The sequence below is a fragment of the Cherax quadricarinatus genome, chromosome 20 (genome assembly GCF_038502225.1).
Source record: "Cherax quadricarinatus isolate ZL_2023a chromosome 20, ASM3850222v1, whole genome shotgun sequence".
NCBI classification, from domain to species: Eukaryota; Metazoa; Arthropoda; class Malacostraca; order Decapoda; family Parastacidae; genus Cherax; species Cherax quadricarinatus.
Genome location: NC_091311.1, coordinates 43326606 through 43342519, shown reverse-complemented (window position 1 = coordinate 43342519; position 15914 = coordinate 43326606). Strand labels below are relative to the sequence as shown.

At 40.5% G+C, this 15914-nt stretch overlaps 1 protein-coding gene across 10 annotated transcripts in view; it reads left to right on the top strand.

Moving 5' to 3' along the window:
• Positions 1-15914, top strand: part of rols (rolling pebbles) — a 191396-nt gene that overhangs the window by 109151 nt on the left and 66331 nt on the right. For all 10 annotated transcript variants that reach the window (XM_053781426.2, XM_053781424.2, XM_053781430.2 and 7 more), the window contains exon 2: positions 5316-5471. In XM_053781426.2, coding sequence (XP_053637401.2) covers positions 5363-5471 — 109 coding nt within the window. In that variant the 5' untranslated portion in view covers positions 5316-5362. The remainder of the gene's footprint in view (positions 1-5315; positions 5472-15914) is intronic.

The window sequence follows — 15914 nt, the reverse complement described above, 5'->3', positions numbered from 1 at the left end:
TATAGGCGAGTATGGGTTGTAGATGTCACGGTCTCTTGGGTTGAAGGTTTGGGTTGTGTTGGTAGGGTATATATTTCTCCTGATCCACCGGGAGGCCTCGTCATGGACCGGGCCGCGGGGGCGTTGATCCCCGGAATGACCTCCAGGTAACCTCCAGGTACCCTATTTGGCGTTCATGTTTTAACATTACCCAATTTAACCCCCGCCCCCCGTTCCATTGATCAGTGGAAACAAACGGTATAATGCGATCCTTTAATAACAATAAAGGATCGCATTATGCTTCATTTCTCTCTCTTTTCCTCATGTCGGTATTTTATACCATTTTTCTACATTGATCAGTATTTTTTCTTGATACCAGGGTGTCTAATTTCCTGGCTAGTATTACCACATTCACTAGTTTTGTAAGAGATTCCTCATGCATACTTAGGCTCTTAATTTCCAGTCCCCACTTTTTCTTGTGTCCAGTTCGGAGGTGTCGGCACCTTTCTCTGCTTTCTCCTCCCGTGGTGCTCCAAGAGCATAACTAAAGTTATGCAAATTTTGTGTTGCTAAATATTAATTTTGCACCAACACTAACCTAGCATACTAACCTAAGATTGCCAAAATTTCTATATTATATAAACAATTTACCTAACCTATTTAAGAATTTGAAAAACTTAACGGTTTTTTTTGGGGGGGAGGTGAGGTGATTCAACCTATCTCTCTTTGTTCCCACCTCAGCAATGGTCATATCATCTCTTCATATTTTGTGTCATTGTTTGATATGCTGTGGTGGTGGTCTGCTATGGTAGTGGTTTGATGTAATAGTGGTCAACTGTGGTAAAATAGGTGAAGAAATACCATCTTGCACTCCCAGATGTACGGAAGCTGATGATAAGGTAGGTTTCCAGGAATTCGACCCCCACAACCCTCCGCCGGACCTTCCGTGCGTCCCAAAATGTTCAGCCTCTGGTAGGGTTTTTCGTGGGAATATGGGATTTAAACCTTTATAAACCAGGCATTTGGAACTGAATTTGATCTGCTGCTGCAATCATTCATGCGGTAGCCTGACACAAATTACAGAGTATGAGGCTGCCCTGGGTGCTGCCTAGTCTAGTGGGTCTCAGATTTTTTGTTCGTGTACCCTCTAGGACCAGGTTATTTCATCCATGCACCCAATCCCCTCTCTCATTCACTCTCCACAACATGTGTGTTAGATTTTCTAATTCGGTAATGTAGGTTCGCGTGAGCTAGCATTTCAACAAAGAAATTTTATATATTATGGTAATTATTCTAGTTATTTAATGTATGCTTTATTGAAAAAATAAAACTTTAAACTGTTTCGCCTTACCTGGAGTCTACCTGGAGGTTATTCCGGGGACCAACGCCCCCGCGGCCCGGTCCACGACCAGGCCTCCCGGTGGATCAAGGCCTGATCAACCAAGCTGTTACTGCTGGCCGCACGCAGTCCAACATATGAACCACAGCCCTGCTGATCCGGCACTGACTTTAGGTATCTGTCCAGCTCTCTCTTGAAGGCAGCCAGGGATTTATTGGTAATTCCCCTTATGCTTGGTGGGAGGCTGTTGAACAGTCTTGGGCCCCGGACACTTGTGGTGTTTTCTCTTAGTGTACCAATGGCGCCCCTACTTTTAATTGGGGGTATTTTGCATCGCCTGCCCAGTCTTTTACTTTCGTAGGAAGTGATTTCTGTGTGCAGATTCGGGACCATTCCTTCCAGGATTTTCCAAGTGTAGATTATGATATATCTCCTGCTTTCCAACGAATACAAGTCCAGTGCTTCCAAGCGTTCCCAGTAGTTAAGGTGCTTGATAGAACGTGGATTTATTTTAATCAGGAGAAGCGCTAAACTCGTATGGATCATGTAGCGCCGCGAGAATGGGATCATAAGCCCCGTTCATAGTATCAAGAGCCCCTCAGCGACATCAAGGCGCCTCCCTTCCTTGTAGGAGCTACTCTGAGAGTTGCTAGCCATCTTCAGTTGCTGGAACACTGTTTACATCAGTACGGTTAATACAACAGAAACAGCCTGGTCAACCAAGTAAGCAACAGACAAGCCTGGCTGCAGTAGGAGAACTCGCAAAACCCATCAAAGGAACATAAATAAGATAGGCCCTTGGATGGAAAAGTACTCACGATAGTTGTGGCATGCTACGAGTATGTTACATTTAATTCGGTGTATGTCACACTCCCATATAGGCTGCCTCCCAGCCAGCGAATTCGGGTGCTGAAGGTTTAACGATCAATAGGGTACCTGTCGTTAAATCAGTACCTTGGTTCATTGACCAATCACAGACAAGCCTGCCAAAACTGAAGCAACGTGGTTCACTTGTGCCAAGCGAATTGACACGACTTGCCTGAGCTGCTGGTTGAGCACGGTGCTTTCTCTGGCTTCTGCTTTTGTCATCTTTTGTCACCGTGTGGTACACTGTTCCACCTCTGTACATAGTGTACATACTTGTAAGTACTGTCAGTTTGTTTTGAAGGAAAATACAAGTCATGTACTATTGTTAAGTTTTGTTTGCTCCACTTTGAATCCAATTGCGACCAGGTCGCAGGCCATACTATACCTGTCTTCGTAATAAGAGTCCTCTTGGTAATCAGACTTTATCTAGTCATTTGATTTACGTTACTTACCTGCATCCTCTTCGTGATAAAAAAAATTACGCTATGGCTGTGTGAGAAACATTATCAATGTGGGCTGTAGCAGCAAGGGAGGGAGAAGTGTTTGTTGTAGTGGTCAGCACATTGGTGAGAATATTGACAGTATTCCTCACACGTAGGTGGTATGTCCGCCTCGCACCCTGACACACTTTCAAATCTTCCATGCATCAAACACAGTTGCCCCTCAAATTTCAGCGAAGCGTTTTCTTAATGATTTGTTTTTGTTTAGTTAATTGGGCTTAAAGCCTGTCGATGCACGAGGATACCTGAAGGATGCTTCTGGGGGCCAATCTCTCCGCGGCCCGGTCCCAGACCAGGTCTCCTGGTTTGGTTACTGCTGGACCACAGGAAGTTCAATATATGAAACTACAGCCCGGCTGCTCATGAATTGAGTGAAGTTGTTAAGTTCCTTCTTGAAAAGAGGCAGAAGTTTGCTGGTAATTTGCCTTATTCATGTGTTGAAAGAGTCGGGGACCTCTGACACTCAGTGACTTCTCTCTTAGTGGACTTGTCGCACCCCTGCTTTTTATTGAAGGTACTTTGCACCGTCTGCAACATTCACTAATTCTGGTGGGCAGGTTTGGGACCAATCCATGATTTTCCAGGTGTAAATTATGATGCACCTTTCTCGCCTGCTATCCAAGGATTACAGTTGAAGGGACTTAGGCTTCCCCTATCCCATTAGTTTCAATGTTTGAGTGAGCGTATATGAGCATTGAAAGTTCTCCTTATCAGTCTTGCCTGCCTTGAAGGGGCCATCAGTATACAGCAGTATTTCAGCCTGGAGAGAATAAGTGACTGGAAAAGTATCACCATTGGAGCAGCATCTCTTGTCTTGAAAGTTCTAGTTATCCAGCTTATCATTTTCCTTGGGGTAGCAATAGCAACATTGTTGTGATCCTTGAATGTGAGATCATCTATATCATTACTCCTAAGTCTCGTACATTGGACTTCTGTTCTGTTGAATGATTTGATTTTGTCCTGTACTCCGTTAGTCTCATTTCCTCCAGTCTTCCATACGAAACCAACTGAAACTTGTCCTCATAGAACATATTGTTTTCTGAGGCTCACTGGAGGCTATATACTCTTGAAGATTCGCTGTGCCTTCGACGGATGCCACTCTGTGACTATGGTGTCATCGGAAAGGATGTTACGGTACTACGATGTATGTCCATGTCTGTGTCGGATGTAAGAATGAGACAAGCACGAGTATTTTACCTTGAGTAAGAGAGTTTTCCACTGCCGCAACCTCCGACTTCACTCTGTCTGCTGCTGCCGTCGCCGCTGCCGTCGCTGCCGTCGCTGCCGTCGCCGCCGCCGCCTAAATTGTTTGTTAAGTTAAATATCCATCTGCGCACTTTACCAGTTATTCTGTTTGCGCGCATTTTGTCCACTCACACTATGACTCGCTTGTCGAAGGCTTTTGCGAGTAGTTAGTAAGGCTGCACGTCACCTTTTTATGCTTAATAAAGATTATTATTATAATCATGAGGGCGTAAAACCCTTATAGGATTATAGAGCGCCTGTGGGGGGGATGGAAGGCATTCAGGCTCATTTCAGGGAACTGGAGCACAGATCCAATTCCCTAGATCAAGAGCCCCTCACCAGCATCAAGGAACCTCCTTTGAGGGGCCCCTAATAAAGAATTCCAAATATGGGCATATTGGTATTAAAATCAGTAACTATATATATTTACGGAGATATCCCTCCACGTGGGAAGGGGGAGGAATAGGTACATTTATCTAATTTTGCTTTATAAGTACTTAATAACAATGATTATGACTGTTATTTTAAGCAAGGAGAGACGAGGCTGAAGAATGTAAGAGAATTAGTTTCGATCTAAGGAACAGGAGAACAAGTCCATTTTTTTTTTTTTTGAGGGGGGAGCATCAAGGAACCTCCTTGAAGTGCCATCCAGTAGTAGATTTATATGTTTGTAATATTTTTAGTATTTTATACTTCCATATTTATTAAAGATCTGTACACAGTATTATTGCGACACCTCATATACCTTTGATGAGTTTCGTGAGTTTTTCTACTCCTGAAGCCCGGTCTTGAACCAGGCTCGTTTTGTGTTTGCCTTGTTAACCAGGCTGTTGCTGGTGGATGTCCACTGGCCCACATATTCATCACAGTCTTGTTGATCTGGCATATGGTGGAGATAATTATCCAGTTTACTCCTGAGAACATAACCTTCACTTCATTTGGTGAGGCCATGTGGTAGAATACTGATTTTTTTTCATTAAAACTAACGTTTATAGAGAATTTATACATTTCTGTGAAGAGTAACATCAATTCTGAAGTGAAAGTCATTAATAGTGTTTTTTAATCATATATCTTATCGTCTTGTAAGTTTTTATTCATATCTATACTGTGGATGGTAGCGCAAGAGCATATTGATCCACAAAGGGCCTGAGAGCTAGGCCTCAAAAGGGTTTAAAAGTATACATTTAAATATATATATATTTACAAGTCATGTTTATCTGTTTGCAAACAAATTGAGGATATTTACTTAAAATGTCTGGTATCTTATTAATAAGGCAGCTAGACATATCACACTGGTTATTATGCTGTCAAATGTTCAAGATAATTTATTATTTATTGATGTATGTGGTCTGGTGCCAGATATAACTATTGCTCTCTACCTTCAGATATCTACGCCAAGCTCCGGGAGGGCGGAATCTGCCCTAACTGCAGGATGCCGTTCGACAAGGGCAAGAAGAGGAAGTTAATCGACCAGTGTGGCCATGAGAGGTGCTACTCCTGTCTCTTCAAGTCAGAGACGTGTCCCATATGTGCCCTCCAAGGTCAGTTCTGCAGCGACTTCATGATGAACTGTTACGTTACACCTTCAGTAATCGGTGGAAATTCACAGCGATAGAGTAGGATGAAACTGGGGGGGGGGGGAGTTGCATTAAGGGGAAGCTCTGATGCTAAATGCTTAAAATTTTCACAACCTATAAAATGAAGACAATACTAAATGACATTTTAAACAGTCTGGGACCATAAAGTCCCTTATAACTTAATTACGTTAGGCAGTTTTAATAGTTTTTAGCCCTAACTATCTTTTATTTTAGTGGAAAAAACAATTTCCTCAAATACTTGAAAAAAAGTTGAACACAATTCATACAGCGCCTTGAGGAATGGAAGGTTTGATTCCTTTGGTCAAGAGCTCTCTAGCATCAAATCACTATCTTAAAAGGGTTTGGGAGAGAAATAAGGCTTGTGGGACAAAAAAAAAATAAAAAAAGAGCAAAGGAATTTAAGAGATAATATTTAATCCCGAATTGCAAATTAAAAGTTGTGATAACATATTTTTACATGTATATTGTTTTATAAATTGGATGATATTTAATAGTACACTTGGAAGAACTCCTCTGGTTATACTGAACATTCCGGGCTCTTTTAGCTTAGTAGTGTGTGTAGATCTGTAGTGGATGTTATTCTGTATTAGCTCAATAGAACAAACATATTCATATTTGGCAAAGGAACTTTGAAAAAAAAAAAAACTGTATCAACGAGGCCTCCCCAGGAGTGGATCATAAGACACTTAACTAGTGTGATCCTATGTTTGTAAACATGGCGTGAAAAAAAAATGTCATCACATCTCTCTGTTTGATGTACAAATTTGACAAGGTGGACCGATAAGTCAGTGAAAATCCTTTGTCAGTTGATTAAGCACTCCACAGAGTGGGTCGTCATTTGACTAAGACCCGTGTCGGGAGAAATATTTCAATTTCTCTTGATAAACTTTAACTTCTCTATCCAAAGTGGTCCTAAATACAGTATGATTGTTCGGGTGCTCTCATTTGCTTGTACTATACGCAGATGATTCGATTGCTCTTTTGTTTCGTGTAATTTATACGTAAATGGTTTAGATGCTCTTGTTTATATTATACGTTAATGGCTCGGTTAATCCTTTTTCTTGTATTATACATATTAGTCGTTCGGATGCTCTTTTGTTTCCTGGTGTTATACATAAATGCAGTTTAACATCTATGAAACAAATATTAGCCTAGCATTTTTCTCAGCATAAAGATAATATAAAATCCTGTATTTCCCTTGTTGGTACAGATAATTGTTAGGATGTTATCAACGGTAAGTGTTATCGAATAAGTCAGTGTTGCTGAAACTTGTAGGGAACTTGTCTTTACATGTAAGGTTCAGCTGTTCGTAATCATAGCAACTATCAGATAATAAAATTTAGAAAAAAGGCATCCTAGCTTCAAGCAAAAGTATCCTAACAATGAAAAAAAAAGGTATCTTAACAACCTGTTATTTGTGTTGATCATGACCTGTGCACCCCTCCTCCCCATTTTATCTCAATCTGTCCCCCCCCCCACCCTGCTCCTTCCTTCACCCCACCATTTCCCTCTCCTCTCCCCCTTTCCTTCTCTATCCCCTACCCCTCTCCCTTCTCACGTGTGGTGGTCCTCCAGGCTGATAAACGTATCGTGCCTAATGATAACATGAGATAACGCCGCCATATTCGTATCGCTGCTTTCTTTATTTCCCAGTTATTTTATTATAATTACTATTTTTATTATTACTTATTCTTACTATGATATTATTATTCTGTTATTATTATAATAAGCGCTCTCCAATGCTGAAGCAAATCAGCAACTTTTGTCAATGTAACTTTTGTATATACACCAAAAATGCATCAGTTATCTTGCTTAAGGCAGAACCCCAGCTGCCTTACACGAGGAGAAAGTACACATACAATAGCCTTATATACCTGCTGCAACTAGTATGATAAGGGAGGATAAGGAAGTGGCCGGCGACATGCCAGCCACTGCCGCGACACACAGGCGCCACCTTGTTATGCTGGATATTTTTTTTTTAAGCAAAATTGGATACACCGTCATTGCGTGGGTACGCTGTTGTAACAATAGATGGTATGGGAATACCAACGAACTGCAAACAAAGACATGAACAGTAATTAAAAACTTGATTCAGACATTTCGCCTCTTCAGGTTTTTTTTCCAAGCAAGAGTTACATGAAGGTGATCTGCAGACCATATCGGGGGGCCACTGTCCCCGGTTACTTGGAATAGCTCAGAAAGATGCATCGCTTTTCATGTGTAAATTATTATTATTATGGGGAAGCACAAAACCCACTGGGATCATACCCTAGGGCCTAGGGAATGGGAGACAATCAAATTCAGTGCAAGGAAGGAGGGGTTCTTTGGGTACAGATTTATTCCCGCAGTCGTACGGCATGGCTATGGGCTCACCACTCTTTATCATCGGCTACAGTTATATATGTTTGTAGATGAATGGTTCAGAGAACCGACACGTTGATAAATTAGACACATGTGTAACTCTTGGGTATTTTTATTGAGGAAACGTTTCGCCACATAGTGGCTTCATCAGTCCATACAAAGGAGAATCTTGAAGAACAGGAGGAGAATGAGGTAATCAGTCCCTCAGCCTTGAGTCGATGTGTTCAGTCCATCAATCTTGAATAGAAAACGGCATACGTGCGGAGAAGGAGCTTATAAACCGTTGGCAGGAGAGGTGCAGCAGTCATAGGTAGTGTCACATTTGTTCAATGTGGAAGTAGGTCGTGCCCAAGAATTAGGCAAGCGAAGAATTCCCAAGTATTAAGATTCAAGATTGATGGACTGAACACATCGACTCAAGGCTGAGGGACTGATTACCTCATTCTCCTCCTGTTCTTCAAGATTCTCCTTTGTATGGACTGATGAAGCCACTGTCTGGCGAAACGTTTCCTCAATAAAGATACCCAAGAGTTGCACATGTGTCTAATTTATCAACAGTTATTTATATATATATATATATATATATATATATAAATATATATATATATATATATATATATATATACATATATATATATATATATATATATATAATATTATTATTGGACGCAGTGTGGTGACATCCTACGCTCTGTGGGTATAAAGCACGCCGTTTCCCTGTCATATTACGTCACAGAATGAGTTTCTTACATCTACTGATGAAATCTGCCTGAGCCGGGACATTTCTATATGACTGAGGTTAGTGGGGGGAGGAGGGTTAACCGGGGCGAATAGAGACGTTGGTCATAGCTCCCTTCCTAAACTTGTTGCCCCTATTCAAGTAGTAAATAGGTACCTGGGTGCTATGTGATTATAGCTGGCAACCTATGAGGATTTGAAATGAGCTGAGGTTTGAAAACAGCTCTTAACCTATAACTGAGTTAAGGTAGGATAACAGCTCTTAACCTATAACTGAGTTAAGGTAGGATAACAGCTCTTAACCTATAACTGAGTTAAGGTAGGATAACAGCTCTTAACCTATAACTGAGTTAAGGTAGGATAACAGCTCTTAACTTGCAAATTTAGCTTGAAAGAAAAAGTTTCATGAGTCCTGGTCGTAGATAATTGATCGACTAGGTCGGTGATTAAGCAAGCACCGGCTTACCCCGCGTCATGAAGACATGAGCTGTGGTAAGAAGTCAAATGACTGCCAACCTGAGAGAAATGCATACGAAATCATTAACTTAGAACACCTTTAGGGAAAGAGTTTTGGTCCTGGATCTTTGATTTATGAAAAATAGTACCTAGGCTGAGGGAAATACCACCGTATACTTTTTCATACCTTATACCTACGAAACGTCTTAAGAATACCAAGCTGTTGCACGTCTTACTCGTCTACTTGTCGGTTTTGTATTCCATTAATATAATGATACGAAGCGGTACACGTAGCCCTTGACAATGAGCAATATACTAGTTCATTTAATTAAACTGTCAAGTTATCTACTTTTTTATTTTTTTTTTTTTTTTTAGAAAAAAAAATGTAATCATTGGTTGCCAGTATCAGTGTATCAACGCCTGATGTGATACCAACAGCGAGCCACTATGAAGAAAAGAAAAATATGGGTGATACAGAATTTAAGCTCATCATTTATTCAGTAGTTACTCCGGAGTGCACAAATGATTATCTTGTTAATTATTTAAAAATTCACAGTGATATGACTCATTCTTCAGTGTTTAAATATTAGTCGTGGCTTGGTAGTGTATATCGGGTAACTAACAAAGTGAAACAATATATCCCAGGGCACTTATTAGTCATCCAAGAGATAATTATACTTGTATTATGATTCTCCTTACCTCCTCACTTAGTAGGCTTCATACCAGATATAGTTTCACTCCGCTCACCATTATAGGGTTTTTAATGGAAATCATTTCCCTACAAGGAGGGTGCCTTCATGCTGGTGGTGGACTCTGCCCAAGGAATTAAACCCACCCTTCCCTGAATATGTGGACAGGTTTCTGCAAATATCTCCACGAAGAGCGCGCACATTCTTGAACCAAGGAAAGGGAGGGTAGCTCCAGTTCCTTGGCTGAGGAGCCCTTCACCTTGAAATGTGAGCATAAACACGTGTGGTGTATTCTGCTCGCAAGCATCTTTCGCGAGTCCTCCGATTGTCGCGAGTCGCCTGTCATTACCTTTCCTGGATGGGGCTGGCTATAATTTCCCTGTCTGTCACGAGGTTTCCCCTCGCCTACACCGTCATGGACGCTTCATGAGTCAGCCAGCTTTAAAATGGAACTTCCACTCCTTGTTTACATCTTTAACCAGAGTCCTCTGGATTCTTGTTCCTTTGCTATAGGGGCCACCACGCCCTCTACTGTCCTCTCGTGATTGAGAACTTCCTTATCCCCGGGAGCCGGGCGTTAGAGCTCAATTCGGCTTGTGGTGTGTTGGCCCTTAATAACCCTAACAGCAATGTGTGTGGTACAGCCGGCCAAGTGAAGAATGGTGACTAACAGTTACCTGAAGGATAACCGAATGACGTTTCCGGGGATCGATGTCCCCGCGACACGGTCTCAGACCAGGCCGCCTGGAAGATCAAGGCCTGATCAACCAGGCTGTTACTGTTGACCCGGTGCACGCAGTCCAACTTATGAACCACAGTCCGGCTGGTCAGGCACTGATTTGAGGAACTTGTCCATTTCCTTTTTGAAGTCCGCTTGAGATTTGTGGCTCCTCAAGGAAGGTTCCTTGATGCTGGTTAGGGGCTCTTGATCTAGGGAACTGGATCTGTGCACCAGTTCCCTGAATTAAGCCTGAATACCTTCCATTCCCCCACAGTCGCTGTATAATCCTACGGGCTTAGCGCTTCTCCCTTGATTATAATAATTGAGATTTGTGGGTAATTCCCTTAGGCTCGGGGACCTCTGACATTGAGTTCTCGCTTAGTGTACTTGTCGCTCCTCCCCACTTTTTAGTGGAGGTATTTTGCACTGTCTACCAAGACTTAGCATAAGGGGTAATTTCGGTGTTCTGAGTCGGAACCAGTCACTCCAAGATTTTTGAGGTGTTACACAACATTACTTACGCTTCTACATCACTCGTACACCACAACATCCCTGTTACGGCACGTCACTGTTGTACTTCTACATCACTTACTACAACAACTACCTTCATTACTTTCTCATTAGAATTCTTGTCACATATATTCTACAGCTTTTATTAACTCAAAAAAAGGGGGGGGGGAAACAGACAATGTAAATGTTTGGAAGCCCAGTAATAAACAATTAGTGTATTATTATTTTTATTATTATTATTAACAAAGTACGTCAGGGTCGTACAGAACCCGAAACAATTATAAGACATTGTGATAAGCCACTAATGTTATCAGTCATATTTAAAGTGTTGTCGTGCTTCTCATTCATTCTGTGGACATGTGTCTAGAACAGATATGATAAATACTGTATTACTGTTTATCATTCATAAACGAGCTGTGAAATTCTTCAACACGTAATATGATTCCTGTTGAAGAATAAAAAGGCACAGTACTGTGGCTGCTAATGGTGCTAAGTACAAAACGTCATGTTTGTCCCCTAGTAAGTGTGTGTTATTTATGTAGTGAATGTTAGTGTTACCATCCTGGGTATGCGCCTGGTTCTTTGCAGGTAGTCGATTCATATGGCTCACCTCTTAAATCATATTGACTGAATTTATTCCTGGTCTCTAGGGTCCGACCATACCACGCTTGATGCCTGATTATCTGAAGAAATTGTGGGGAGTCACTGACCCTGCAGTCTGACGAGAACCAGTATGATGGTTTGATCTATCAGGTTGTTGATGCTGACTGCATGCACCACAGCCCGACTTATCAAGAGCTGACTTGAGAAACTGTGACATACCTATGATAGATTTCATTAGTTTTTCTAGCCTTGTAACCCTACTTGGGCACCTGGCTTTTCTGTTGATTGCCTATTCAACCAGGCTGTTACTGTAATATTAATATAATAATTTTTATTTTGACATGATACATGGTTGTACAAAGGAATATAATAGTTGGGTGTACATGCCAAAAGCCCCTTTGTATGCAGAGCATTTCGGTCAAACTTAAAATTAACTTAAGACTAATAAGGCAATAACAGTTCATACGGTCATTAGACGAGTTACAATGAGTACAAGAGGATGGAGTATGTTATTAGTTAATGCTATATGACTTTTAATGTCTAGTAGAGCAGTTCAGTATAGAATAAGTACAGCTTTGATATAGTTTATAAAAAGTACAGTATTACAATTTAGAACAAGTTAAAACAATATACATATGAAGTATTACAATTTAGTACAATTTAAAATAATGAGATTGAAACACTTACAAGTTTGCACTTACGAGTAAATGGTTGAGCAATCATCAGCAATATACAATAATGAAATTGAAACAATTTTAAGTTCGAGGTAAATTGTCAAATAGTTGAGCAGTCTTAAATTATTTTTTTTTTTTTTGAGTAGCTTTTGAGTAACTGGTAGGTATCAAGTAAAGTGTTTGTCTGGTTAATTTTGGGTGATGTGATTTCTAAGTAGGGCCTTAAATTGATTTGCAGGCAGGGGTCTTCTAATGTTTTCTGGCAATGAATTCCAGATCTTCGGGCCCTTTACATGCATAGCATTTTTGCAAAGGGAGAGATGGACGTGGGATATTGAAGAGTGATTTGAGTCTTGTATTATAGCTGTGTGTTTTGTTATAGTTATCAAGGAGGAGGGTTTATATTTGAGTGTAGTGTTCTGTGTATGTAGTAGGCTCAGTAATAAGTGTGGATGTTTTGTATATTAAGTAAGTTAAGACTTGAAAATTGGTGGAGTATGCTGTCTAGTGCAGGAGTTAGTAATCAGTCGCACTGCAGCTCTTTGTTGGGTTATTTAAGGTTTAAGGCGATTTGTTGTGGTTGGACCCCATGCACAAATACCATAGGTGAGGTAAGGGTAAATGAGAGTGGTAAAGAGCAAGAAGAGCCATTTGGGGTACAAGGTACCGTATTTTTGATAGGATGCCTACTGTTTTGAAGACTTTCCAGGATATTTGCTGTATGTGGGTTTGGAATTTGAGTCTGTAGTTAAGGTGGAGACCTAGAAATTTGCCGTGTGTGTGTCTTGAAATGGGTGAACCATTTACCACTGTTTCCAAATATGTACGTAGCATGAAGTAGGTTTTATCTATATTGAGAGTAAGTTTGTTGGTAGACATCCAAGTAGTTCGTCGTTTACAGTGTGTGTTAGTATGGTTGGGTTTGGGTGAGAGAAGACATAAGTAGTGTCATCTGCAAATAAAATGGGTTTAAGAAGCTTTGATGCATTTGTGAGGTCATTGATGTAAATGAGAAAGAGAAGTGGGCCAAGGACACTACCCTGTGGTACTCCAACAAGAACAGGTTGTGTAGTGGAGTTGTCATGTGGGTTTTCACGTAACGTGGATGGGGTAAGAATACTCACGTAGGCTGGTAGTACGTATAATATAACGGAAAGTATGGGAAGCGCCAACAGCCGACTTGCCTCTCTCTGCTCCCTATCTTCAACTGACCCACAGTGCCTATGGGTGAGGGGTGTTTGAAATCCTGCTATGGTCAGCAGCAATATGAATAATCAGTCAGTGATTCACGCAGACGGTTGGTAGTGAGTCATCTACTGGTACACTGGTTACTGGTAACTGGTTACTAGGAACTGGTACTACTACTGAGAGCTCGGCGATGCTAACGTATGTCGTCCCGACATACAACTAATACAAACTAGAGACGGCAGGTGTACGACTTGGGCTGATTCTATACAATGTCAAAGTACACAACAATTGAACATTATAACATACATAAGTAGAATATTGGAATGGAAGCTTACGTAACTGAAACTGTAATGCAATACAAGGTATAATATAGCACAACTCATCGAATGAAACTCAACGTTGGGATTACACAATAGAATTGATAAAAAAATTTGATCGATCGATCTCTATTCATGTGATCTACGGATTCTGAGGAAGAAATATATACAAAGAAAGAAGTGTTTAACAGAAAGGCAGATTTGGTGCACTCAAATCTAGACTGTTAACTCTCAGAATTCGGAGAGAACGTGAACACACAAAAAAATTCTTGAATACTGATAAGTTGATACTGTAATTATTCATCTATACAGGTTATTTACATTTAACCCCAACTCTGCTAGGGTGAGATTAACATATGCAGAATGGGTGTCATCTCTGGGAGGATCAAACTCTGTTGCACTGGCTAACTCATGCCGTATTTGAGGCAAATCTGAATTGGTAGTTACAAATGATACTTGAGGATTTCTCAATACCTGTCGTGTACGTAGAGAATAACGACATTCAGGTTGATCGTCTGACTGAGTATCAGAGGTAGAGAGTACAGGATCAGGAGGATTGTCAGAGTCTGTCACATTAGTCTGGGTTGGAACATCATTATCATCACATACTAACTTCATATGATCTAAATGCGATTCTTTATACTGACCAGTACTAATTTCTCTAACCTTATATTTATTACCAGTGATATGTTCAACTACTCGATAAGGACCAACAAACTTTTGATCAAGCTTTGGCATTGCAGACGTTTTGTTAAAGTTAGTCAGCATAACTCTCGAACCTACTTTGATTTTGGATGGCTTTGCTCGAGTGTTTGCGACTCTTGTAAATTCTGCTGTTGATTTATGAAGTGTTTCACGGATTCACGCAGACGGTTGGTAGTGAGTCATCTACTGGTACACTGGTTACTGGTAACTGGTTACTAGGAACTGGTACTACTACTGAGAGAGTTAGCCCCATTTGTGTATGGATACTGGTTTCTATTTCTAAGATAAGATTTTAGGTAATCAAGAGATTGTCTTCTGACCCCATAATGTTCGAGTTTTAGGTGCAATAGGTCATGATCAGCTGTGTCAGATGCTTTTCGTAGGTCTATGAAAAGTCCCAGGGGAATTTAATTTTTTTGAGTGCCGAATATATTAGTTCAAGCATACTGTATGTATAATTGCGTCATTATTACTTTTTTTTTATCTAAATCCAAATTGACAGGGGTTAAGTATGTTGTGGGATACTAAGGAATAAACTTGTTTGTGAATTAATTTTTCAAAGATTTTAGATAGGGGCAAATTTGATATAGGCTTATACATGTAGTTGTTCAGTTCCATTGGATCACCTCCTTTGAGGATCAGGGTGCCTATAGTTGTTCACTTCCATTGGATCACCTAATTTGAGGATCAAGGTGACCTATGCTATCTTGAGTATGGATGGGAAGGGGGAAGATTCAGTGGATTTGTTAAAGAGAGTTGCAATAATTGGTGACAACACATGAGAAGCTTTTTTATACATGAGTGGTGGTAAGTTGTTTAGGTCTTCTGTCTTGTTCTTTAGATAGAGATTTCAGTAGGGTTTATTGTGGCTAGAAATAGAGTATTTGGGTGGTTACCAGTGAGGTAGTCTTTTGGCTTAATGTTTGTGTTTGGGATTTTACTTGCTAGCTTTGTTCCTATGGTCGAGAAAAAGACATTAAGTTTGTTGGCAGTATCTGTTGGCTGGAGGAGAGGTTCTTCTGGTTTCGTTAAGTTAATCGCTCTTGTGAGACACCTTTTTAGATCCTAGCATTTCAGATAAAGTTTTCCAGGTCTTTTTCATATCACCTCTTAGGTCATGAAATCTGGTTACTGTTGGTGGCCCACTGGTTCACATACTCATCACAGTCTGGTTGATCTGGGACTTACCTAGGTAGTAATCCAGTTTCATTTTCAAAACTTGTATACTTGCTTAGGCAATATTTCTGATATCTGCTTTCCAGTAGTGGTGGGGCTCAGGGTCCTCAAAGCCCCTTCCCTCTTCTCCCCACCTGAGGCAAATGCTTTTTCTTTATTTTTCCAGTTATTGACTAATTTTCACTGTATTGTATTGACCAGTGACCATGAAAGAATGATATTTTAAGAAATTTCACATACTGTACATA